This window comes from Frankliniella occidentalis, unplaced genomic scaffold (genome assembly GCF_000697945.3).
Source record: "Frankliniella occidentalis isolate FOCC.00 unplaced genomic scaffold, Focc_3.1 Scaffold21, whole genome shotgun sequence".
In the NCBI taxonomy this organism is placed as follows: domain Eukaryota; kingdom Metazoa; phylum Arthropoda; class Insecta; order Thysanoptera; family Thripidae; genus Frankliniella; species Frankliniella occidentalis.
Window position 1 is genome coordinate 884,835 of NW_026267151.1, and position 24,127 is coordinate 908,961.

The window sequence follows — 24,127 nt, forward strand, 5'->3', positions numbered from 1 at the left end:
TCGGCGGCCGTGGGCTGCTTCTGCTTGGCGAGGAGGACGTCGTCTACGTCCTCCTGGGCGTGGGGAATCACCATGCCGTTTTGGCGGTGGCGATGGTGATGGTGGACGTCGGCGGGGTCCATCGCGACCTGGGCTTGGATGTCCGCGGCCATGGCACGCGGGTCGAAGGGTAGAGCGTCTGCTGCTGCTGGGATGTCCGCCGGCGGCGGGTCGGTACCGCAGCAGTGGCCACGCGCTTCGCCGTTCAACCGCTGTGGGCTCCTCTTCGGACTCCTCTGTCGCTGGGCCGCGCCGCGGGCCTCGCCGGCCGCCGCGCCCACGGGCCCGCTGGGGCCGTCGGGGCCCCCGTCAATGACGCCGCAGCGGCTCTGCTGCGCGGCGCAGAGGCTCGCGCACTCGTCGGGCGCGGGCGCGGATGGTGGCTGGAAGCGCGGCCTCACGCCCCTCGCCACGACCGCGGGGCGCGCGCCCGACGGTCGCTCCACGCGGAAGCCCTCCACACACATGGCGGTGACGTGACGAGTGCCGGCGTTGTCGATGACGTCGATAGTGAGGCACAGTGGAGACTGGGTCCGCTGGGGGGCAAAGCGGGCGAAGCACAAACACTACGCAGTTGGTCGGGAACGGGTGCGACGCGTCGATGGAGTGCAGCAGCGTTGCGTGTACGCGGTAGCGGTGCACACGGGGAGCGCCGGGGACGGACTGATGCCGGCGATGCGTCGGCCAGCCTTTCTTATGGAGGGGAGGGGTGCGTGCGGCCGTGGAGGGCGATGGCGGGGTGGGGCGGGGAGGGGCGGGGCGCCAATGGAGCAGTCAGTGGGAGCAGTGGATCCTCCGAGAATACGGCGGCGGGAGCCGGACGAAGGGCGAGCACGGGCCCTGCGCCCGTCACGTAGCGCCCCGCTCTGAGCTATGATGGTGCAACACCAGCAACAATTGCAAACATACCCAGGGAATTTGCCCATTTATGTCAACTTTGCCCTTTTCAAGCCTTTCCTTGGCGCTCGTTGGGTGCACACGGGCCGAATGTCACAGTTGCCCTCATGTTCCAGTATGGTCGACTACTACACAGCACCAACGAGCCACGTCTGTAACCCGCCCTGTAACCCACCTGAATGAAGTTCATCCGTCATAAAAGTATCTCTGCTTCCTGGACGCGCTGCCAGTACTTACGATCGCGCCCCTCCCCGCCGGCTCCCCTCCCCCTCGCCCAGGACTCATTTGATAGTGTCCTTGGCGGGCGTATGTCGAGGCCTGCGCCGGACGGCGTGCCATGGCATCCATGGCATTGCCCCTGAAACTTTACGAGTCCTGGTGCGCCCTTGTGCCAATCGTGGGGTCAAGTTAAGACTGCCCCACGATGGCCTATCAACTCCTTTATAAAACGATATTCGGCACAATCTTCATGACTGTCGAACATATGCTGTGCCGGTTGATTCAGAGAAGACGCAGGTGCGGGCGGTTTTGTCTACGTAAGGGGCCAGTCACCTTACGGGCAAAAATACCAGTATTTTTGTATGTCGCGCTATGCAACGCACACGTGCAGATGAAGAATTCTCATCGCTATGTCCGTCGTTCCAATCTTGATTTCTCCATGACTCGGCGAAGGTTCCGCTAGTTATGCATTCATCTGATCTCATCTCTGGTTGGTGTACGGCGCCGGCACGTCAGTCATGGCGCGGGCGCGGCGGGACGTAGTCGTACCCCCCGCCCCTCCCCTCCCATCCCACCCCGCGGAGTACGTGTGCCGGCTCGCGTACGCTTGGGGTGAGCGTAGAGCGTCCGAACCCGTTTCATGGTTTTTATGACTTGCCCTCGCAGCCATGCTTTGCAGAGCCTCCGGAACGGTTGCTTACCCATCACGTTGGCCACGAGTTGGGCGAGATATGTGCGTCGCAGCTCTATTGGGGTGAGTTGCTTACTGGCGAATGTTGTACATGACTTTTTTTCTCGCTGGGTAGTTCTACATCTATGCGAGCCTAATAGCCCCGCTTTCTCAAAAGTAATAGTCAAACTACTTTGACGGCGTTGCCCCCCAAAATAAGCGACAAAAATGCCTAGGTGACTGGAAAGTAACTCTGATGGTCTTTGACTCCGTCTTCGAGTCTCGGGGCCGGCTGGGGCCCCAATGCTTGTCGGGGGGCGGTGTCTGCACCGTGGGTGCGAGTGTCTCAGAGAAAGATAGGGTAGAAAGCGATAAAATGGAATCCGAGGCCTTCCTTGGCCTGCATGAGCTGCCGTCGCTACATCAGACAATGCGACCCTCGGAGCGCCGGTAGATAGGCAACCCAACCAACATGAATGCGCAGCCAGCTGTAGAAAAGCCGGCGTTGGGAGTGAGCGGGCGGTCTACCAACGATGCCATGAGCGACGACGAGCCGAAGGCAAACGAAGTAGAGCCGACGTGGCTCGACGTGGTCTCGGTCTCCCGAACAGCGCGACCAACTTAAATCGAAAGCGCCTCGGTCTCCTAGCAACGCCCGTCGGGCAAGTTGTGGACCGTCTAGCAGAAGCTAAAATGCGTCTTCTGCTGCAAATGCCGAGATCATGCGATGAGAAATTGTTGGCTGTTAATGTTTATTTCCATCGGTGAGACACATGTGCGTGGGCCGGGTTGCGACGTCCCGCGGAAACGCTATCGTCGTCGCCCAATATTGTAACAGGATAAAAGTTAAAATGAAACTGAAGCGGTTTCTCCTGCGCCATTTTCCTCCAGGTGAGCTATCACAAACTCTTTCCCGGTGATGCATGTACAAACACTACCCAGGGGGAGCCTGATATTTATTTTTGTCACAAGTAATGGGTGGGTGGTGGTGTCATGAACCCCCCGAAGTTGTTGACGCGGGGGCGCGGGCGGGCTGCCTACACCTACACGACACGTCGACTCGTGTGGGGTCGTGCGAGTAGAGCTAGCCCCCCCACAACACACAGCATGAACATGATGACCAAATCCTCACTGACACGTTTGTCTTGATGACACAGGGCTAGGTCTTGAATATACACAAGGAGCAGAGACCAAGATGAAAATGATTGATCTCCTGGACCTCGACATAAGGTACAGAGACGGCCTCGGCCCGTGTGATTTGCTCGCGAGTGGTTTAAGCACTATCAGTCGCTGACGGGTGTCTGGTGTTGCATAGGTCCGACGTGGAGGCCGCCGCCTCGGTGCTCGCTGCGCAGGAGCCGCTGCTGACGGGCGGGGTGCGGCCGCAGCTGGTGCGCTCCCTGCGCGCGCTGCAGCGCCGCCTGCGCGAGGCCGCCAACACCCGCTACCTGCGGCACCGCACCCTCCGCGCGCACATCCTGCCCCTGACCAACGCCACCTTCAGCCGCGCCGGCGACCGCTGCCTCACCGGCAGCTACGACCGCACCTGCAAGCTGTGGGACGTGCACGCCGGCGGAGAGCTCCGCACCTTCGAGGGCCACAGGAACGTCGTGTTCTCCGTCGCCTTCAGCAACCTCGACGAGTGAGCCAGAGCCGGGGTGTCTCTAGGACTGCGTCAGCGACTACTTAGGGCTGTGCGATATCCAGATTGTTGATATCGCGGTACGATATTGACTATGTATCGAACATCGACTCGATGCATCGAGTCGCGATAATATTGACTGATATCGCAAAATCGAACCATATCGATTGGGACGATATGTCTAAAACGGCCGATATATCGCGATATATAGCAATAACGTCGAGCGAGCAACCTACCTCAACATTTCGATATCTATATTGGGAGAATATCGAGCCATCGATATCGGAAAATATCGTATCGATATCGAAATATCGTGATATCGCACAGCCCTAGTCCGACTACTTCCCTGGCTTCGCGCTGCTAACAGACTCATAATATCTGTGCCCGACTCACCGCAGGAAGCACGTGCTGACGGGGTCGTTCGACAAGACGGCCCGCGTGTGGAACGCCCAGACGGGGGAGTGCCTGCAGACGCTGTGGGGCCACTCGGCCGAGGTCGTGTCGGCCAAGTTCGACCCGACGAACCAATTGGTGGCCACCGCCTCCATGGACAACACAGCCCGGCTGTACAACACGGTCTCGGGTTGGCACATACGAACGGGCGTGAACGATGGCGCCACAGACACGGTTTCAGGACCGGCTGACGTGGGGGACAGGGGGTGGTATATTCTGTGGGTTTCCCAGTTACGGGGTTATATACAGGGAATTTGATATATATTTATCTGGCGGGCTGACGGGGAGAGGGTAGGTTATCGCCCCTTGGACCCCCCCCCCCCCAACCGCGCCTGTAGCACCAACGTTGACGCGCTCTACAGTTTGGGCAGATAGAGTTTTAGGGTTTCAGAGTTCCTTTACGTCAGGAAATATAAAGACAAAGTTCCTCAGGATAAGTGCAGTTTAGTTTACCGCCATGTCAAGCGACAATAAGACAAGAGCCTAAAGTCGACCTTTTTGTGCGCATCTCTTTGCAGGGCAAGAGCTGGGCACGCTGCGGGGCCACACGGGGGAGGTGGTGGTGCTGCACTTCAACAGCGCCGGCGACACGCTGCTCACGGGCTCCTTTGACGGGACCCTCGCGCTGTGGGACACCCGCACGAACCAGTGAGTGGGGGTGACTAATGGAAACGCGGATCAGAGAGCCATGGCAGCTGGCGGAAGCGCAACTCGACGAGCTTTCCTTGTGCTCTACCCACGAAATTCGCCCCTGGCCCTAAAGATGAACCTATGTCAAGGCTACAACATATGGTATGTAGCTTTGCCTACTCGCTCCATCGCCCCGTAAGGCCGTAAGGCGCATGATGGCACCGCGGGTAGGCGAACAACCACACTGCTGTTTCGTGGCCCGACACGCGGTGTAGATTGTGACATGTTTTGACTTTGGGACCATCCAGAAAGTACGACAGTCATTTTTCGTTACGAACCTTAGAAATTCGAGTATACCTGTCCCTGATGTAGATGCAAGCTCTCATTCAGCGCCTGGTAGGTAGGCAACATCTCGCGTGCAGTTGCATGCGTGCACTGCGGGTTGGCCTAACCCGAGTCTCGCAGGCGCCGTGCTCCGATAATTTGCCGAATGAGCATGCGAAAAACTTGCGCGCTTTACGGACTATCCCTTTTCACTCGTTGCGACTCAGGCGCATCGGGGTGCTGACGGGACACAGGGAAGAGATCTCCAACTGCCAGTTCAACTTCGACTGCAGCCTCGTGGCCAGCTGCTCCCTCGACCGAACGGCCAGGGTGTGGGACCCGCGGCAGATGAAGAGCCTGGCGACAATCACTGGGCATGAGGAGGAGGTAAGGAAGATGTGAAGAATATACCCAACAAATTGAGCATAAACGAGGACGGGGGGTGCACATCCTTGTAGTTACACACGTAGTAAAATGTTGTGCCGCGAGTGGGAATGGGTTTGCCTCTTACCACTTCCGATGACTTCCTAATGTGCCCTCACTATGAACGTTTCCCGAGGCGACGCTAATGATAGCGCCTGCAACGCGCTGGGTGGGCCAACCCGCCAAGCACCTTTGTGGAGCCGGCGGCCCGCCCCGAGCTCCCACGTGAAGAGGTCGGGCAAAAGGAACGTGTAGCGCCCGACGTTCCCTCGCGCCGCCTCGGGGTACGTTCATTGTGTAGGGGTTGGGCCACCTACACGGATCCTACGCGTGAGAAGGTAGGCAGCACCACAGAGTACTTTGTATGGGCAGCAGAGCCCCACCCACGTCTGCTTGCGAGCTGTCTGGTGCTGCACAGTTTCAGTGCACGGCTCAGCTAGTACTATTATGCCAGTTGGCTGATAAAACACAGGCCGACTAAAAACTGACGGTTCAGGGAGTTATTTCACTTGCTAGGGTAAGGCGCCCGGGTTACAGGCGATTACGCTCGTCCGTAACTACAAAATCGGGCGGGGCTTTTCAGCAACCCGGTAACTAAATAACCACTAATTTTTACTTTTGTTCCCGACTGGGAACCTGTGAGAAAAGTCACCCGACTGACGCGCCCGGCCTGTGTCGGCCGCCCCGCCGCGCCGCGTTCACAAACGCCGCTATGCACTTTGACTCATCGTGTGCACGTTGCACGTTGCGTCCCCGTGCCTCCCCCGGCGACGCGCCTTCCGTGCTCTATTTGTGGGAGACGAGAAACGTGACCCTCCCCGCGACACGCCACTCACACTTGCGTCAGCTCCAGGACGTGTCATTCGACTACTCGGGCCGGCGGCTGGCTACCTGCAGCACGGACTGCACGGCCAGGGTGTGGGACGTGGCTGAGAACTTTGACCTGGTCGCGCTGATGGAGGGACACCGCGACGAGATATGCAAGGTACCGTCCTCTTCACCTCGCGTATGTTTCTACCCAAAACTGTGCTATAACTTGGAAGGAATAGGTATGCTTCAGCCCCGGGGGCTCGCAGCTCCTGACCGCCTCCCAGGACCGGACGGCCCGCCTCTGGACGGTGGAGACGGGGACGTGCGTGCAGGTGCTCGAGGGCCACCGAGACGACTTGTTCTTCTGCAGCTTCAGCTACAACGGGGATGTATTGCTCACGGCCAGCAAGGACAATACTTGCCGAGTGTGGCAGCGCGACGACCACCAGGGCGGCCTTCTCCGACTCGCCATCGACAACGAGGACCTGGCCGGCGACCAGGATGTCCTCGACGACAATGTGGGGGACTGAAAGCGTATCGGTGACCTATCGAAGGATAGTGCAGAGGAACGGCGAGTTCTTTCAAGAGCGTGTGACTAAGAGCTGATCGATAAGTTCTCGCCGATTGCCAGCAGGTATCGTTTACGGTCGAATTAATCTGGGATAATCCCTTGAGCACTCGCGAGGTCCTTAATTGTGAAGGCCCCATCCTACCTACTTCACGTATCACTGTGACGCTGACGCTCGTCATGTCAGTCCTATTTCCTGTTGTACCACGCGCTTCGACGAATTCATAATCACGTGCCATGCTCGATTCTTTTCACGTGAATTGGTGAACTATTTCTCTATGTGTACTTATTATGCGAGCGTCATGATAACTAATTATTATAGTTTGTTTCACCAGGTGACATAAATTGTATCCTTACATACAGTAGTATCATGATCGTTGTAACTCATGCTCGCGTTTTATACTAGCGTGATACATTTCGGCGCGATTTTGACAATATGCTATCTAATCAGCTAGGCTTTGGGGCTCTGGCTGACTTCTGCAACGACGCCCCAGCCATACAACACATGGGCTGGCAGCTGTAAATCCAGACAATGATGTGCATAAGTCGGCATACACTAGCTTTATCTGGCTAAAGATATGCGATCACGAGTTGGGTTTAATAAGTTAGGATTAAGATCATAAGACACGGCACTTTGCTATTGATTTACAACTATAATTGTTACCTTAACGTAAATATTTACAGACATACAACAACTATCAGTCTTGAGTGCCTTAATACTAGTCACAGAAAATGCAACGGAAAACATTGTGACCGCGCCACATACCATCTCAAAAAATAAAGCATCATGACCCCTAAAAGTATTCGTGTTTTAAGTAGTTCAACATTCCAAAGGGTTTGAGCCGTGTTAACGCCCCTTCCTTCCGTATACACCATACAGGATGCTCCATCGGCCCAGTCCGGTACCGAATGCAGGGGCGCTGGCGGGTTTGCCCACCGTCATTACATCTATGGAGCCTTGCGGCCCCGAGATAGTAGGCAACGCACCTACACGAGTGGATGCGGTACGGCATAACCAGGAAAAGTAGGGGTCCGAGGGGAATTCTTGCACAGTTTTCAAACATACTGCACCCATGCTGCTTCTCATGAAGGCCAAGTTGGAGTGTTTCTTTGCTTCCGCCGAGGGTCCAAGAGGTCTTGGATCTCCGGGAAGGACTTCCCCTTTGTCTCCTTGAGCGCGAGCGTTGCTAGGAGGACGGCCAGCAGGCAGTCGACGGAGAACACCCAGAACGCTACGTCCTTGCCCCATGCGTGCCAGACCACCTCGTACAGTTTGGACACGGTGAACGTGAGCACGTTGAAGGATACTAGGATGGCGGGGAGGGCCAGTCCCTTGACTCGCGTGCTGAACAGCTCCATCTAGAAGAGACAAACGTTAATGTTAGTGTTAATGTACGTCCCATTACAACTGCATGCTACCGTATGAACCAGGTGGCTGACTCACACCGCGCACTTTCTTAGTTATACCGTACACTGGCGGGTTTGCCTATCCTCGCTGACTACGGCTCCTACGACACCGTGCGAATAGGCAACCCGCCCGCACGCGTGCCTGCGGTACAGTATGACTACGAAAGTGCGCGGTGTGGTGGGTCAGCTACTTGGTTTGGCATACCAAACGTTGAATCGAATAGGCTGGAGTACAGCTCTGTACAGACGCACCTGTAGGGCGTTGGGGACGGTGCCCAGGCCGATGGGATACGCCACGCCGTACAGCACCAGGGCGGTGTGCGGGAGCCACTGCACCGCGGCGAGGTCGACCTCGGTGCGCTCGTCGAGCGAGTAGTACACGGCGGAGCCCAGCAGCGAGACGAACTGCAGCGAGGCGAAGGCGATCAGCAGCAGCCGCCGGCCCACGCGGTCGATGAGCACCGCGCCCGCCCCCGTCGAGACAGTGCTCACCTGCGGAGCAGAGAGGGGTCAGAGTGCGGTTTGTGATCCCTGCCGAGCGGCGGTGCGCGAACTGCGCGCGCGTCTACTTCCCCAACCCCCACTCACCACCCCGAAGACGATGACGACCTGGTCGGCGTCCAAGACGTAGCCCCCGGGCAGCGTGATGGCCGAATACGCAGTCATGGGATCCGAGCCGCTGAGCGCCTGGATGCAGACGAGACCAAGGACGAGCAGGAAGGCGGCGCGGTCGGGCCCGGACACGAGCAGTAGCTCCCGAGCGGCACTCAGCAGGGTCGCCGTCCCCGCCGTGCCTCGCGGCGACGCCTCCACTATGGCGGTCTCGATGCGGTCGGCCTCGGCGCACACGAGCAGCGGGCCGCTGCTGGTGGTGTCGCCGTCGCGGAGGTAGCGCAGGGCCTCCTCGGCCTCGAGACGCCGGCCCTTTGCCAGCAGCCAGTGCGGGGACTCGGGCGCCCAGCAGAAGCACATCACGAACAGGGCGGGCACTGCGAGGAGCGCGCACGCCAGCGCGCGGTACGTGACGTACGGACCCACCGAGTACGACAGCACCGTGCCCAGGGAGAGCAGCATGGCCACCAGGGTGCTGTTGGTGCCTCGGAGCCCGTCCTCGGACACCTCGCCGGCGTACATGGCGGACACGACCATGGCTACGGCCGAGGCTAGCCCCTGGAGGAGGCGGGCCGCGTACAAAAACTCGGGACCCTGAGAGGCAGAGAAAGGGAGGCTGTGACTAGTCGGCCCAAACCAGAACAAGCTGACCGCACTGCGTGTCTTTCAGCGAGTGACGCGGACTCACCTCGGCGACCAGCACCAGCAGCCACGACACGACGAAGAGCGGTGCGCTCAGCAGCAGAATGGGCCGGCGACCCCAGCGGTCCGCAGCCCAGCCGGCAGGCAGCGACCCAAGCACCACGCCCAAGTCCATGAGGGACACCACCCAGGAGCCCTCGTCCCCGGACAGCGGCCGGGGCTGGCGGTGGGCTTGGTGTGCGATCCCTGTGCCCGGCCACCGCCAGTGGGGGCTGCTCATGCGGGCTAGAGTGGGGGAGGGCCACCCTAGGCACGACCCCACGGCCACGCATGCCAGTCCAGCTGCAGGATCAAGAATATGCGTCAATGTATACATTACATGATTTTTTCTCTAACATAAGCCCCAATGCCTCCAGAGAGAGGAAAGGTGCCAGAACAAGAAACATCACAGCTGGGCTAAAAGCTACAACGGATCTCCCCCACACAAGCTCTGTAAGGCGATCTATCTCGTCTTTTCTTATCCCCCCCCCTCCTCCATCTCTCACCTCACCTGCCAAGCTCACCAGCACTTGTCTCTGTATCACGGGCCTCCCACTAGCGACGGGACATGAGGAGACAGAGGGACGTTGAACCCTTCCTTCTCCCTCGCTGCCGCTGCGCGCCGCCATGTCCACGAACGTGTTGTAGTTTATCATGTTATCGCTGCGACCCACGAGCAGCTACTGAGGGGTAGAGTAGCCCTTAGACCGTCACGAGGTGCGCGGCCTGAACACGCAGGGAAACCCATGCCACGCCGGGCCTGCCGCTATACGCCCTACGGTCCCTTTAAGCCGGGGGAATAAGTTGAAAAATAAGCCCAGTGGAAAAACACGACACACCTCGAAGGCTTACAAACATGGGGGATTTAGAGAAGGGGGGGGGGCAGCGAAGGACAGACGGACTGTTTACTGCTTAATCGTCTGACAGCAGTCTAAAAATCAGTTTGATCTTACTTCAACTCACCCGACATTGTGGCAAAGACCTGCCGGCGGGTCGCCCGAGCTGTGGTCTTGGCCTCCAGCAGGACGTCCACCGGGAGGACGCAGTCTGTGCTGCCTGACGCACTCATTGTAGAGGAGGGAGTGTCTTCCGTCTTGTCACCCTGTCCACGCCGGCCCCATTGTGGTCGTCGAGCTTGATGGTGCGTCCCGACGGCGATGTGCGGCGGCGGCCGCAGACAACGACCGGCACACTGACTGACTCGCTGACTCCTCAAGCCCACTCCACTTTCCGCTGTGCCCCGCGGTCCGCGCTCCCCGCGTCGTCGCGCCGCCGACCAAGGTCAACGAGCCCCCCCCCCCTTCCCCTCCCCCGTTCAGCAGCCCCGCCCCGCGCCCCGCGCATTCCCCGGCCCGGCTGGACAATAAAGATGTATATTCTTGCGCCAGGACGTATCGCGTATCACTCACGCACCACGCTCGCTCTCACCCTCTTACCTCATGACCATCTCGTTCTGCTCAGCTTTTTAATGTAGTTTTCGTTACTGCGCTGCTCATGGTCTTATGCTAGTCATCGTTCACGTTATCTTTCACGTTCCAATAGTTCTATCCGGATGAGGAGAGGGCTTAGTAGAGCGCTTGGTAATTATTTCCCTCCTGATTCCCTCGATCACCAACGTCAGTTTAAACATCCCGCCCAAAGTAAATATTTTGTTTTATGAGAATGTCTACAGTCCGCAAAACAAGGAGGGGAGAAGCAGAGCAGAAAGCCGTGGTCGTGTGTTGTGTTGTGTGTTACCTTTAGCTTGGTTGTCATGTCAGGCTGTCATATCAATGTTAAGAAAGTTGTGTGTTTTCTTGCGATTTGGGGCTTTGGGAGGAAACCTTCAAACTGATTAAGGCGTAGACGTTGTATTTGGTACAACTACGATATTGATAAAGTAAAGTTTCGGCTCATACCATCAAGTCTCTACCGCCCTAACGAGACCTATTTTTAGGTTTTTGTGTACGCTTTTTGTATGTCTTTTGCATGATTACACACTTGTCTACCATTCTACCGCCAAAAATTGAGATCAATTTAAATTTGTAGGCCAAAATGGCCTCGAATGACAACATTTTGAACCTAGTGAAGAGCAGAGAAATCGATGTAAGTTAACGCCTCTGTACGGGGTTATGATACTATGATACTGTATAATCTGTCTTGGCTTCCCTGCTTTTTCTGTCTTTAAATTTTTATTTAGTTGAAATATGAATGAGTTTGTACCAAATTTTATTTTTGCAGTATCGACAAACGAACTACATATCCAAAAAATTTAAAATACCTTAAATGAGAATTTTATTTTATTTCAGGATAAGATTGCTAGGAAGGTTCAGAGTCGTTTACATGTGACAGAGGACTTGATACTACGTCTTGGCCTAGAAAGAGAATTGGAGGGACATACCGGCTGTGTCAACTGTCTAGAGTGGAATTCTACTGGAGAGTATGTTCAACATCTTTTTGATTTGATTCCCTATTGTAGCACTGTAGCAAGTAAAACATAACAGTTCATACACCTTTGTATCCATAGTGATCATTTACAAAAATCCTATCATCTCAAATTTGCTTCATTATGTTGTTATTTTTCTTATTTCAAAAATTATTTTAGAATAAAGATTTTTATTTTTATTTTTTCTCTACAAAGATTGTTGGCCTCTGCCTCTGATGACTTCCACGTCATTGTATGGGATCCATTTCGCCATAAAGCACTCCACACTGTTGCAACAAACCATCAAGGAAATATTTTCTCTGTCAAGGTAAGTAAATCAATATAACTGAAGTATTTTTTGTCCTTAACTTCTTGGTATTAACAATATTGTATTTCCTCCAGTTCATGCCCAAAACCAATGACAGTATTCTAATTTCTGGCGCAGCAGATTACATGATAAATGTACATGATATAAAGCTTCATGAAACTATTAGTGTGTGTACATGCCACTCTAGCCGAGTTAAAAGACTAGCTGTTTGTCCTGAAACACCATCATTGTTTTGGAGTTCTTCAGAGGATGGCACCATAAGGTACTAATGCCCCTAATTTAGTGTGTTTATTTTAATTTTTTAAATTCTGCTTCCCTAATAGTATTTTTTTACTTCTAAATTGCAGACAATTTGACCTTCGTGCCCCACATGTCTGTCGGAGTGAGAGTGATAATGTTCTAATTTATCTGAAACACTGTTTTGGAAAGCTTGCTGAAGCTAAATGTCTTGCTGTTAATCCGGTCAGATCTGAACTGTTGGCTGTTGGTGCCAATGACCCCTTTGTTCGCCTATATGATCGGCGGATGATACGTCCGACAACAGTGCCAGTAAATTGCTTCTATATTGATGATTTTTAATAGTACTAGTTGCCTAAAATTCTCTATAACTTGATTTCTGTATTTATCTCCTTTTATTTCAGAAAGCCGATCAGCGCCTTTTGGAAAATGGAAATGATTTGACAAAATCAGATCATTTACCTGATGGCTGTGCTGAATATTTTGTAGCAGGTATTTCATAGATTTTATCATATACATAATAGCATGACTTGAGACTGTACTGAAAACGAGAACCTATTTTTACATCAGTATTCTTTACTTTGGCAGGACATTTATCTAGCCGTGATCCTGTACATAGAAAACACAGAAGTCTTGCATCCACATATGTTACTTTTGGTGCCAATGGCCGAGACCTACTTGTGAATCTAGGTGGAGAGCAAATTTACCTCTTTGACATATATACTAAAACTGCTGCCCAGTTTTATGACTTCAAGTCATCGCCTTACTACTTTGATGATGCTGGAACATCTAGCAATGGTAAGAAATGATTTTGAGAATAACAATCTAACTACTCTCACAAATCCTCTTCTTATCCCCTTTCCCAGAAGAAAAGTGTTTTGTAAAATTAAAATTGTTGCTTTTGATTGTAGAATGCACTTTGAAACAAGTCCAAGGTCCAACCCATGGATATGTAAATGGTACCTTGGAGCTCAATCGTTGGATACATACTAAGGTTGAAGAGGCCAATGCTGATCCTTTCACATCTCGTCCTCCTCTCCCACGTCGTGTTGAAAGCTTGAGGCTAAGAGTAAGGCAGCATTAAGTTCCTGATCAAATTGTAATTGTTCTAGTTAATTCTAAACCATTCAATTTTCCCATCTTGTCTAGGCCAATAATGCCTTTGAGAACCTGGACTATCCAACTGCTGTACGACTCTATAATGAAGCTATCAGTATGTCTTCCGATAGCGCTGTTCTCTTTGGCAACAGAGCTGCAGCCTTAATGAAGCGCGACTGGTAATACCAACTTTATTTTTGGAAGCATTATAAATTTGAAAAATGAATGAATCCAAATTGTTTGTAAAATAAATAAAACTTGAAAGGACATAAATAACATGTGTATTTGTAATGTTTTCAGGGATGGTGATGTATATGCAGCTCTCAGAGATTGTCAAAGGACGCTAGAGCTAGAACCAAACCATTACAAAGCTCATTTTAGGTAAGTAAATATTGAATTCACCTGGTTCATGTTGACTGTAGCCAGCTGATGCTTCCCTTGAACCATGCGTTCCGGCCCCCGGATGACTATAACCGCGAGCCCTGGTTTTAGAGTCGACTTTAACCGGCTAATGTCGACATTAACCAGGCAAAGGACTTTAGCCGTAACATGTATTTATTAAGGATTTTTTTACAAAATTTTCCATTTAGTAAAAATTTACTTCTAGGATGATTCGGTGCCTTCATGAATTGCAATGGACCACAGCAGCTGTTGATTGTTTAAAGGTTTTCAAAAACAAATATCCATCTCATTCTCAGAATACATCTTGTAGAGCTCTAGAAAAAGACATAGAGATAGTGGCATCCAAGATTAAAGTAACTGGTAAGTTTTGTGTGTATTTTCATCCTCAATTTGAACTGCAGGTATGTTCTGTAATGCATAGTTTATTTAAATCATCACTAATTTTATTTTTTGAAAGAAGATGAAAGAATGTCTAACCCTTGGGATTTATTTCGACTAACTCGATCTCCACAAGAGCAAAAATGGCAGGAAAATGCTTTGGACTATGAAAAGCGGTTTTGTGGTCATTGCAACACTACAACTGACATTAAAGAAGCAAACTTTTTCGGAGAGTGGGTATTCTAATAAAATATTTTAGATGCACCAGTCAGAGATTTAATTTAATCTAATTTAGAAACTGAAGAACAGACCCATTTTCTTTGTATAAAATATCAATTTATTTACTTTCTAAATTACAGAGATGGGCAATTTATTGTTGCTGGTTCTGATGATGGTTCCATGTACTTTTGGGAACGCAATACTACCAACAATATACGCATATTGAAAGGGGATGCTTCCATTGTCAACTGCCTACAGCCTCATCCTACGTTTTGTCTGATGGCTACATCAGGCATTGACCCTGTTGTTCGACTCTGGAGCCCACTCCCTCAGGTAAATATAGTTAAATGATTTGATCAGGAATAGGAAGAGAAAAACAATTTATGTAATGGAAAGTGATCTACTCTTAGATAACCAATTTATTTTATTCCTTTTAAGGATGGACGAAAGGATGATAGAGAGGTGAGCAACAAGGATGTTGCTGCAAAAGAAAACCAAAAGCGAATGAAGGCAGATCCATTTGATTTTGTCCTGATGAATTACATGGGCTATAATCCCGATCAAGTTCAACCTGACCCTAATGGAGAGGATGATGATGAAGACTTCATGAGTAGGGTACCTCCTGACTGCTCATGTCGTCCTAGCTAGCATTCTGTTAATGCCGGCAGGGAGCAATTTTATTTATGCCAATTATGTCTTTGGTTTGTTGGTTTGGATATTATCCTTCCTTTGTACCAAGTTTTGACCAATATCAATATCTCAATTTTCATGACTAGTAAGCTCTAACTGAGTCAATTCAAAACACATTTTCTACCTAGAATTCTCGTAATAAAAAGTATTTTTTTAGGTCAACAACAGCAGCTTACTTTTGTCAACGTGTTAACCATCAATGTTTTCAGATCTCATGATAATAATATGCGACAGTCTCTTATCTTGTATTATTTTGGTAAACATGATAAAATGGTTGTGATTATTAGAACAGTTTTCTTTTTTAAAGTTAAGTGTTTCAATAGTTCAAATCTCAAATTTTCTCTGCAGACAGATACTGATACCCTCTAATAGCAGCAAGTGCAGCAGAGGGTGTTGCTATCAATTGGTTGTCATTGGATTTGGATGTATCTGTACTTTGTAAGTAATTCAAAGCATTGCAGTGGCAAGTCATCAATACCATACAAACTCTTCTACAAGTTTTATGTAATTGTCCTCCTGTCATACTGTCACGTCCTAACTGGATGTTAAGTCATCTCTGGATCATTTTCTTTAATTATGTGATTTATTGTAGGGCTGCTAAAAATGTGTGTGCCATCCTAATGACCAAAACTATAAGTCTTTTACTATCTAAAGTTGACTGCATTTTAAATTTAAGTTCACATTCAAAACATTAGTAAATATGATTTTGGTCAGCATTGATGTGAGATTTTATCTATTGGCTTGTTTCTTAGGATTAGATACAATGCTCTTGGCTGACAATTTTGACAATGATCAGTTTCTCTTCTGTTATTGTTACAATCAATAACTGTATGAGGCAAGTAATCTCTAAATGGTTGTCTTTGTTAAAGATGTCAAGCCCAACTACATGCTATGTTCAATTATCTCCATCTCCTCTCCTTTTGCAGTCTTTGTCCTTTTTCTTTTCTTTTTTATGAGCATGACAACTTTTGTGAGTACAGGTTGAATTGAATCGAACTCTACAAATTTTGGGTGGTATATTATCTGAGTCAACCCATGATAACATGTGATATGTAAAACCGATTAGATATAGGTTATTGTTAAAACTTCTACGACTGAATGTGAATGTTGGTGTTATGTGATTCCCTGATTTCTTGCAATGTGCAGATCACAAAGTAAGAAAATCGGTAGCTTTGTGATAATATTTGTACTACTCCAATAAGATAAGATATAAAATAGTATATGTGAATTTCTTGAATGTGCATTATGCGCTTTAGATCTTTTCAATATGAGTAAATGTATAACATAAAAATATCTTTATTACATGTACATATACGTGCTCATATGTATATTAGAGGGTAGCGTAAAAAAAGGATTTGAGATATTGAAACGGCGGGTATGCGGAAAAGTTGTCTTTTTAGATGTAGAATCCAGTGCAATTTTTTATTTTGAAATCGGACAATATTTTCCGATTGCGCAACGAGTTCAAAGTTATGCATTAGCTCTTATGGGGAAAATCGTCAAAAACCATTAAAAAATAAAAATCCAAAATTTAGACTTTGTACGTGATGTTTTTTGAAAATCTGTTTTCAGAAATGCAATCTACGCCAAAAAAGGCATCCGGTGATGTATCACACTTGATATTGCAACCCATGGTTTAGGCGGTGTAGGCTGCATAAATTCATGACTTTTGTGCAATTTGATGCAATTTGGGCTTAAATTGATACCTGGCCGACACTGAACCGCTCACTATAATGTCAAGTGTGACACATCAGTGGATGCCTTTTATGGCGTAGATTGCATTTCTGAAAACAGATTTTCAAAAAACATCACATACAAAGCCCAAATTTTCGATTTTCATTTTTTCACGGTTTTGGACGATTTTTCCCATAAGATCTAATGCATAACTTTGAACTCGTTGCGCGATCGGAAAATATTGTCCGATCTCAAAATAAAAAATTGCACTGGATTCTACATCTAAAAAGACAACTTTTCCGCATACCCGCCATTTCAATATCTCAAATCCTTTTTTTACGCTACCCTCTAATGTATATGTCATGGATATTTTAAATTAAATTAACTGTTTGTGTATATGTGAAGCCTTTTACTTAAATACTTAAGGTTTGTTGTTTTTATCTTTTGAAAATATTTATGAGCTGCTAATGTGACCCTAAAAATTGCACGCTATCTACTGCATTTGTGTTGGGGATTTGCTTCTGTTTATATTTAGAGAATCCAGGATTGCCTGTATGTAGACATCTAGTGTCCATAAATAGTTCACATTCTAAGCAGCATTCTGTTTTACTGATGAAATAAAACGAAAGCCAGCGCTAGTCTCATTATCTCCGCTGTCATGTGTTTCATTCCCTACGTTCACTCCACAAGGTACCTTAAAAATTTACTGATTTTCTCCTGGTTTTGCATTGTAAGATTGTGAAGAAAACACCACCGTAAAACAGGGTAATATGGACCATAGGAATAAGATAATAAGATGGTGGTCCACATTACCTCGCATGGTCCATATTAGCCTGTTTTACATACTCGATTCTTTTTTTTATTTATTTATTTCTTTTTTGACATACATGCCCCAAGAGCAAGAGCTCCATATATGGGGGTGTTACACTCTTTACTTTATTCAATTCAATAAAAGATAAGATGAAAGACAGGCCCTTTACCCGATGAACCCTTTAGTTGCCAAATCTTTTTTCTTTGCCAATTTAAAGTAACCGCCAACAGGAACAAATAACAAACGCCTCTAACTGCTAGAAGAACTAGAAGGCGCTGATGGCCTGTAGGTTCTGTTTACGTTGCGTTGCGTCTGCGTGTGTGGGGTTGGTGTTGTCGTCTGTCACGTCTGTTGATAAAGCAATGGAGCAAGTGGAGGCTAGTATTCGAAAGCTACTCAATGGAGAAATTCTAGAGGATGAAGACGAACTTTGTGATTTTACATTAGCAGCACAAAATGAGGCGACAGGTACGTTCATTCTGCTACTTTCAAAGTTTCAATCACGGATGCTTCCGGAATGTGAGCCTGGGTGGCAGTTCAATAACCCCATATACCCAGTCAGAAATACTTCTATACCAGTCAGAAATACTACTATATTATAACGAAATCGGTGTGATATCGTTGCTCCAGGATATTTGCTAATTTGTCATGGTATCGAAAATGTTTCCACCATCGGATACACCTGCTATCCACTTGTCACTTGTCAGTACCTTTCAGTAATTATCTGCTGCCAGTCAGTCACCATTCTATTCTGTACTTGCTGCTAAGAAATGATTGACAGTCCCATGTAGATGATTTCTTTACAAGTTACCTGTTAGTGGTTGATTGCATTTGTGTTCAACTCCAAGAGGTAGCTTTAAAACAGCTGTCTGATGATATATCATCATTGTGCTCAACTTTGTTTCTCTCTGTAATTTACAGCTGCTAAAGGTGTCACTCCTACAACACCATCTGATTATGTGCCTATTTTGGGAAATACTGTAACATATATAGTTATGGGAGTGCTGTTTAATTCTCAAGGTGAGGTGCTTATGATGCAAGAGGCTAAAAGTTCTTGTGCAGGGCAATGGTATTTACCTGCAGGAAGAGTTAACCCTGGAGAAAATCTAGAGGTGAGCAATAAAACATGTTACTGACCTGCCCTAGAAACAGTGTAGAAATTTCAAAACTCTTAATTTATTGTTTTCTTTGTATATATTCACCAAAACAGGAAGCTGTCGTCAGAGAGGTATTAGAAGAAACTGGTCTAGAAATGCAGCCTACTACATTATTGATGGTTGAATGTGCTAGCAAGGCATGGTTCCGATTTGTTTTTGCAGGAACCATAACAGGTTTGATTCAATATTTCCTCCAAGTATTTGATCATTATATATTTGGCTCAAAGACATCCATAATTATTGGTAGCCATCTGGGATCAGGTTGTTTCATTGGGACACAGAAGTTACAGTTTCTGAAACTCTACTAACAAACCAAAAAGTTTTCAACAACCTGAAGCCGCTCCAGTTTTATGAATTTTGAAGAAGGTAGCAGCTTTGTAGGCACCTGTAGCCTAATCAGTTCAAGACAGGGATGGAATGGGAATGAAGTTACATCCTCAAGTCTTTTGGTTCCTGTTCAAGAGCTATGCTATGCAAGAACAGTAGAAAAGACTCTATTTGAGCCAAACGGGGTTGTCCACAATATTTGTTTTTATTGGGAGTTGTGGCCACTTTTTTGACAGAAATTGAATGAAGGTGCCAGTAATTTAATTTCGTAGATAAAAGTTGCCACAACTCCCAGGTAAAGCAAATATTGCGGACAATCCTGATAGGCTTAGATAGAGCCTTTCCTATTCTACTAATACACAGTGTCAAAAGTTGATCAAGGCCCTTAGCTGTCAAACAGGAGCAAAAACAATTGGTAATACCATTTTATTTTCATTCCATCCCTGGTTCAAAATATAGAGGTGCAGTAAAGTTTTAAAGATCAAAATATGAAAATTCTCATATTTGTTAAAATTTTTAACTTTTCTGAGGCTTTGGTTTTTATTTTTAAATTTCAAATTGTGAAGATGTCGTCAGACATTTAAAGCAAACAAAAAGGTGTCTTTAGGTTCTGTATGCAAGAGAGTATGCAAATGTAAAGGAATAGTGTCTGAGATGGTCGCCAATAAATCCGAGGATTTGATCTTAAAATTTCCTTTTGAGTCACGCCTTTATTGTTCTGATCTTATTTTGGACTTTCAGGTGGACGGCTTAAAACACCCGCTGATGCTGATAGTGAGTCACTTCAAGCAAAATGGATTCAAGATATAAATGAGCTGAGCTTAAGAGCATCCGATATTCACAATATAATTGAAATGGCTCGTGGTCACTACAGTATAATTGCTAATAATCAACCTATTCATGCAAATCTTGTGCCAGTAGTTAAGGCTCATAAAAAGTTGTTGCTGAGGCTTGTGGTGTGTGCAAGACAAAAAAGCAGGTGACTCATAACATTGAACTTTCACTCTGCAGTATTGACATATAATTTATCAATGACTTAGTCACCATTACAATGCATCTTTATTGTAGCAATCGTCTCCATATATTACTCTCTGAGAAGACTGAAGTGCATTTGCCTATGTGTGAAATAAACCACAACAGAAATCTCCACTCATTACTTCATAAATTTATGATTGTAAGAATGCTGTATAATGATCAGTCATGTTGCTACTCTTTTGCATCTCTTTCATATTAATATTTCTCTCAACCAAATTTTGTTACAGGAAATATTTGGAGCTGATGTCCCTGCACACAAACCTCATGGTTTAATGTCCGTGGAGCATTGTGGGAGACCAGAGGCTATGCATGATGGTCTTTGTCTCACAGTGCTGGTGTCCTTCAGGGTTCCATTAGAAGAGGTTTTCCCAATTGATAAGTACAATTGGTTCCAAATTTCAAAAGATCTAGCAGAGAAGTTATTGGCATGCCTTCCAAGAAACATGACACTCCCCCTGAATGTGATTCGGTAGTTTCTCCCAGTTGGGGGCATGTTGGGAGTAGGAATGAACTTAATGTTTTGCAGTATTGCCTGATTGATATTATGGACTTTGTTGTTTAGTAACTGGTGATGGGGAAACAATTATGCAGTCAAGGCCAGTTTCTTCACTGAAATATTACAAGATGTAGTGTCCTATAATCAAAGTGTAACTCTGAATTTTAATAATTGTATTTTTAGTGGGCTCTGGAAGTTCTATTCATACTCCACATACAAGAAGTACTCTGAAATTAAGAGCCATCCAATTTTCTTTCCTAATCATGTTTGTATTGTAAATTTGGTCTTTAGCTTTGAAAGAATCTCATATCATGTTCATTAACACATCACAATAATCTCACTTAACCCTTAACCACTGTACAACTTTCATCTGTACTGCATCTTTCCAGTTGTTTCTACCTTTTGTATGTTCCCTCCAAAAAGGCTTGAGAAATTCTGTTTCATTCTCAACAGTATGGTTTGATGGAGTGTATTTGGCTTTATCTATCTTTGTCCATTTTTAAGTAAAGTACCTGAGGCATATGTCTGGCACCTATGCTATGCTCAACAAACAGCTTAGAAGAAAAGTTCTTAATTTTATTTATGATTTTTGCTGTTCAATTTTTAAACACTTGTTTATTTAACTTTCAAATTTTGTACATATTTCATATTTTATTTGAATATATTACTGTTACTTTTCTAAATAAATTATCAATTTATAAAAGAAAAATGTTGATTCTTTACAAAGTTAAAGAAACTTTTGAGATCTAACAGATGTGAAACGTTCTAAATATAATTACAGGCTTACTTTGATTCAAAGATGCATGCCAAGTAGTTCAGTACAACATCATACAGAAAATCTTTCAAGAATAGTTTATCACATAGGGAAGTAATATCATGGACTAATTAGTGAAAGGAACAGGATAGCTAATTTTGGTCCCACAACACTAAAATTAATATGAATTTCATTTTAAGTAATATCATAGTGTCAACTAAAGAAGCAATGGGGGTTTACTTGGTCCCATTCATAACATTCAAATTAAGTTTGTAGAACATTACAAACACAACAAAGGGCTTTAAAATTAATACAAATAAGCAACTAAAATAAGCAGGCAGTGCCTGGTAATGAGAGAAACATACATAATGAGCAGAGTATAATCCATTATTGCCGACATTTAACCCCCCCCCCCCAGGAAATCCAGGCATTGAAAGAAATGCCAACAAGCAGATTAAAATAGTAACTATTCTACAGACTTGAAATTCATAAATTAAGCTGAGTACAGTTAATCTTCAGTAAAAATAGTCAAAGGGAACAAACCTAATAACTCAAAAAGGAAGGCCCAAATAACAACATTGTGCAGGGAGAACCAAAGGTATTTGAGGAAACAAATTTAATTTCTTTCATACCTGATCCTGCCTCTTCCTGGATATGGGTAATATGGTTGACGTTGTGGAACATTGCTGATGGCTAGTCGAGTTCTGTTTTGATCAGGAGGCGTAAACTGCCGTGGTGGTCCGCGGAATATCATAGCTATCAGTAGGTAAAATCCACCAATAACTTTACCAACTAACTCGATTACAGCTAAGAAAATTGGAGTCAATGATCTGATGAGGAATGAGACTTCATGAATAAGTCTTATAGAAAAGTTACCAACATACTCCACACATTTACCAAGTCCATTTGCAGCGACACATAAAAATGTAAAAATTTCCCTCCAACTACCAAGCACAAAACGAAATAACACAAGCACATCTTCAAATTTCAGGTTTTTAGTTACTGTTTCATTTATGGAATCAGCCGTGGTGCTATCAGGTGCTGGGTCATTTCCTTGCTTTCCGTTACCAGTGGAGTTCAATGGATAGCTTGAACTTTCTTTCGAAATTTTATCACGTGCAACATAATCTGAAGTATTATGCGACTTAGTTACAGTGGCCTCATTTTCTTTCAGTGAATTTATACCTGCACAAAACCTAGTCTTCAAACTGTCCACATTTTCTGAGAAACTTTGAGTAAAACTGCTTGAGTTGGCAGGGGAAATTATTTCTTCACTAACGGCTCTGAAGTTTAAAGAAAAGAGCAAATCAATTTGCATTATTTAAAAGTTTATATTTGGCAAAGCTACGGAATGTCAAAATCATTAAGAGCACCCTTACCTGATAACTTTTAAGCGAATTACAATCTCTCTCTCCTGAAAACATATTTGTTTAATTTGGAACCAATGAAATCCAAAAGCTACATCTTCGAGTTTGGTCCAAAGACAATGACCAGCGGCTGGTGCCCCAATTGTGTCAGGGCCTAGAAAATGAATAATTAAGATAAATCTCCTTATAACATAAGATAAGTTGTCTCCAATAATAAAAGCTTTCAACAATTTGACACATTCACAGTGCTCTTACAATGCCTGACCCTTCAATCTTATTGAGAGTAATATTTTGCCTTTCTCTTCATGAAAATAGGTATTAGGACAAGATAACTTGTCATAGGCAATGCAGTATTGCTTGAATAATCACAAAGTGAGAAGCCACACAATGAAATCAGCTTTAAAGGACGCAATGTGACGTGAAGGAACTGACATTATTTGAACACCTTAAAAATTACTTACTTGTTATACCAAGCCACTTGCCATCTCCATAAAAAGATCTCAACTTTGACTGGACTCGATCTATTTCTACTTTTAAATCTGCTTCAGAAGAATGAAGTATCACCATGTCTCTGAAATATAACGTGCTTGATATATTTAGTACGATAAAAAGAAAACTTCAAAAGCAATAAGGATGAGTGAAGTAAGTAAAGAATAACCTGTATACACTGAGGTATTCCACATATCTTCGTTCTTGATATTGTCCAAGGAAAAGACGTTTTCTAAGTCGTTTTTTCACAAAATTCCTTACTTCTTCCTCTTCAGGAGACAAAGTGTCAGATGTGCTTACATCAGAGACCATTGACGAAAGTGATGGAGATGGTGACGGGTTTCTCTTGTGGAAAGCCATTTTCTGTTTTGAAACAAGCAAAACTCACTTAATGTCCGACTAATAGAAAAATAATTAATGAAAGTTACGGCAGTTTTGAAAAATCCTAACCTCACTTTACAATAGTAAGAAATTACGAAAGCCTATTTGGAGGTTGGTTTCCAGAATATAGCAAAAACATTAAAAGGTGAGTGTCAGAACCCTTCTCATTTTTTTTCTAAGAAACGCACAATGCACTTCACTGGATGTTGCGAGCTAATGCAGCTTCCAGAGAGTGTGACAGCAGATCCATTAGGTCCATCAGCCGCTGTGAGGGAGGACGCAGACGATAACAACAAAAACTGATTGTTTTTGTTTTTCTGCTTTTGTAGTTTGTAGGTAGGGTAATGTGATTCAAATTAAAAGTAGAAAAGATATATCTTTTGGCCCTCGATGTGGCCAACGCCAAGTCAAATCAAATTTCATTCTGCAGATGTACCATCGTCTGTCAACAAAATCACTTAAATCCTTAAAAAAAAATCATAGCAAGTGTTTTCAATTTTTTGAA

General features: G+C 46.2%; 6 protein-coding genes and 1 long non-coding RNA gene across 10 annotated transcripts in view; 4 read left to right on the top strand and 3 right to left on the bottom strand.

Moving 5' to 3' along the window:
• LOC113204468 (uncharacterized) overlaps positions 1-2,510 on the bottom strand; it is a gene marked incomplete in the record, with an annotated part of 6,812 nt that extends 4,302 nt beyond the window's left edge. Inside the window, 1 exon segment of the mRNA XM_052264777.1 lies at positions 1-2,510. Coding sequence (XP_052120737.1) covers positions 1-506 — 506 coding nt within the window.
• Positions 2,508-7,475, top strand: LOC113204499 (dynein assembly factor with WDR repeat domains 1). Its single transcript, XM_026419683.2, has 8 exons — positions 2,508-2,716; positions 2,983-3,055; positions 3,141-3,467; positions 3,866-4,050; positions 4,439-4,568; positions 5,102-5,261; positions 6,145-6,282; positions 6,347-7,475. The coding sequence occupies exons 1-8, from the start codon at positions 2,599-2,601 to the stop codon at positions 6,635-6,637; spliced, it is 1,422 nt and encodes a 473-aa protein (XP_026275468.1). The 5' UTR covers positions 2,508-2,598; the 3' UTR covers positions 6,638-7,475.
• LOC113204498 (facilitated trehalose transporter Tret1-2 homolog) lies at positions 7,309-10,619 on the bottom strand. 2 transcript variants are annotated; one of them, XM_026419681.2, is made up of 6 exons: positions 10,339-10,619; positions 9,887-10,159; positions 9,383-9,678; positions 8,671-9,288; positions 8,335-8,574; positions 7,309-8,034 (listed from the first exon to the last, which is right to left on the bottom strand). In XM_026419681.2, the coding sequence occupies exons 2-6, from the start codon at positions 10,029-10,031 to the stop codon at positions 7,759-7,761; spliced, it is 1,575 nt and encodes a 524-aa protein (XP_026275466.1). In that variant the 5' UTR covers positions 10,032-10,159; positions 10,339-10,619; the 3' UTR covers positions 7,309-7,758. The 2 variants fall into 2 exon arrangements, with proteins under 2 accessions (XP_026275466.1, XP_026275467.1); XM_026419682.2 differs by lacking the exon at positions 9,887-10,159 and having other exon boundaries at positions 10,339-10,617.
• A 123-nt stretch (positions 10,620-10,742) lies between these two features.
• On the top strand, positions 10,743-17,452 carry LOC113204497 (WD and tetratricopeptide repeats protein 1). Of its 2 annotated transcripts, none has more exons than XM_026419677.2 (14): positions 10,743-11,460; positions 11,664-11,794; positions 11,996-12,107; positions 12,182-12,369; positions 12,455-12,656; positions 12,749-12,836; positions 12,933-13,142; positions 13,256-13,413; positions 13,494-13,621; positions 13,743-13,823; positions 14,050-14,204; positions 14,302-14,455; positions 14,582-14,774; positions 14,880-17,452. In XM_026419677.2, the coding sequence occupies exons 1-14, from the start codon at positions 11,410-11,412 to the stop codon at positions 15,087-15,089; spliced, it is 2,061 nt and encodes a 686-aa protein (XP_026275462.1). In that variant the 5' UTR covers positions 10,743-11,409; the 3' UTR covers positions 15,090-17,452. The 2 variants fall into 2 exon arrangements, with proteins under 2 accessions (XP_026275462.1, XP_026275464.1); XM_026419679.2 differs by having other exon boundaries at positions 10,744-11,460; positions 14,305-14,455.
• Positions 17,453-17,767: 315 nt separating this feature from the next.
• Positions 17,768-21,153, top strand: LOC113204597 (8-oxo-dGDP phosphatase NUDT18). The gene is made up of 6 exons (XM_026419822.2): positions 17,768-18,084; positions 18,538-18,728; positions 18,827-18,947; positions 19,842-20,079; positions 20,169-20,274; positions 20,363-21,153. The coding sequence occupies exons 1-6, from the start codon at positions 17,895-17,897 to the stop codon at positions 20,606-20,608; spliced, it is 1,092 nt and encodes a 363-aa protein (XP_026275607.2). The 5' UTR covers positions 17,768-17,894; the 3' UTR covers positions 20,609-21,153.
• A 33-nt stretch (positions 21,154-21,186) lies between these two features.
• LOC113204595 (uncharacterized) lies at positions 21,187-23,909 on the bottom strand. 2 transcript variants are annotated; one of them, XM_026419817.2, is made up of 5 exons: positions 23,811-23,909; positions 23,411-23,604; positions 23,214-23,323; positions 22,765-22,906; positions 21,187-22,668 (listed from the first exon to the last, which is right to left on the bottom strand). In XM_026419817.2, exons 2-5 carry the CDS (start codon positions 23,599-23,601, stop codon positions 22,002-22,004), a joined length of 1,110 nt encoding a protein of 369 aa, XP_026275602.2. In that variant the 5' UTR covers positions 23,602-23,604; positions 23,811-23,909; the 3' UTR covers positions 21,187-22,001. The 2 variants fall into 2 exon arrangements, with proteins under 2 accessions (XP_026275602.2, XP_026275600.2); XM_026419815.2 differs by having other exon boundaries at positions 23,692-23,840.
• On the top strand, positions 23,245-23,668 carry LOC127748941 (uncharacterized). The gene is made up of 2 exons (XR_008010863.1): positions 23,245-23,394; positions 23,517-23,668. It is a non-coding gene; the product is annotated as an uncharacterized LOC127748941 (long non-coding RNA).
• Positions 23,910-24,127: the final 218 nt, after the last annotated feature.

Coding starts and splice junctions, on each gene's coding strand:
- LOC113204597 (XM_026419822.2), top strand. CDS start 17,895: ATGGCCTGTAGGTTCTGTTTACGTTGCGTTGCGTCTGCGTGTGTGGGG. Junction 18,948..19,841: donor TTTTGCAGGAACCATAACAG/GTTTGATTCAAT, acceptor TTGGACTTTCAG/GTGGACGGCTTAAAACACCC. Junction 20,080..20,168: donor TGTGCAAGACAAAAAAGCAG/GTGACTCATAAC, acceptor TCTTTATTGTAG/CAATCGTCTCCATATATTAC.
- LOC113204499 (XM_026419683.2), top strand. CDS start 2,599: ATGTGCGTGGGCCGGGTTGCGACGTCCCGCGGAAACGCTATCGTCGTC. Junction 3,468..3,865: donor GCCTTCAGCAACCTCGACGA/GTGAGCCAGAGC, acceptor GACTCACCGCAG/GAAGCACGTGCTGACGGGGT. Junction 4,051..4,438: donor GCTGTACAACACGGTCTCGG/GTTGGCACATAC, acceptor ATCTCTTTGCAG/GGCAAGAGCTGGGCACGCTG.
- LOC113204595 (XM_026419817.2), bottom strand. CDS start 23,601: ATGGCTTTCCACAAGAGAAACCCGTCACCATCTCCATCACTTTCGTCA. Junction 23,324..23,410: donor GAATACCTCAGTGTATACAG/GTTATTCTTTAC, acceptor GTTATATTTCAG/AGACATGGTGATACTTCATT. Junction 22,907..23,213: donor CAAGTGGCTTGGTATAACAA/GTAAGTAATTTT, acceptor TTCATTTTCTAG/GCCCTGACACAATTGGGGCA.
- LOC113204497 (XM_026419677.2), top strand. CDS start 11,410: ATGGCCTCGAATGACAACATTTTGAACCTAGTGAAGAGCAGAGAAATC. Junction 11,795..11,995: donor GAGTGGAATTCTACTGGAGA/GTATGTTCAACA, acceptor TTCTCTACAAAG/ATTGTTGGCCTCTGCCTCTG. Junction 12,370..12,454: donor TCAGAGGATGGCACCATAAG/GTACTAATGCCC, acceptor TCTAAATTGCAG/ACAATTTGACCTTCGTGCCC.
- LOC113204498 (XM_026419681.2), bottom strand. CDS start 10,031: ATGATAAACTACAACACGTTCGTGGACATGGCGGCGCGCAGCGGCAGC. Junction 9,289..9,382: donor TGCTGGTGCTGGTCGCCGAG/GTGAGTCCGCGT, acceptor TCTGCCTCTCAG/GGTCCCGAGTTTTTGTACGC. Junction 8,035..8,334: donor CCGTCCCCAACGCCCTACAG/GTGCGTCTGTAC, acceptor TGTCTCTTCTAG/ATGGAGCTGTTCAGCACGCG.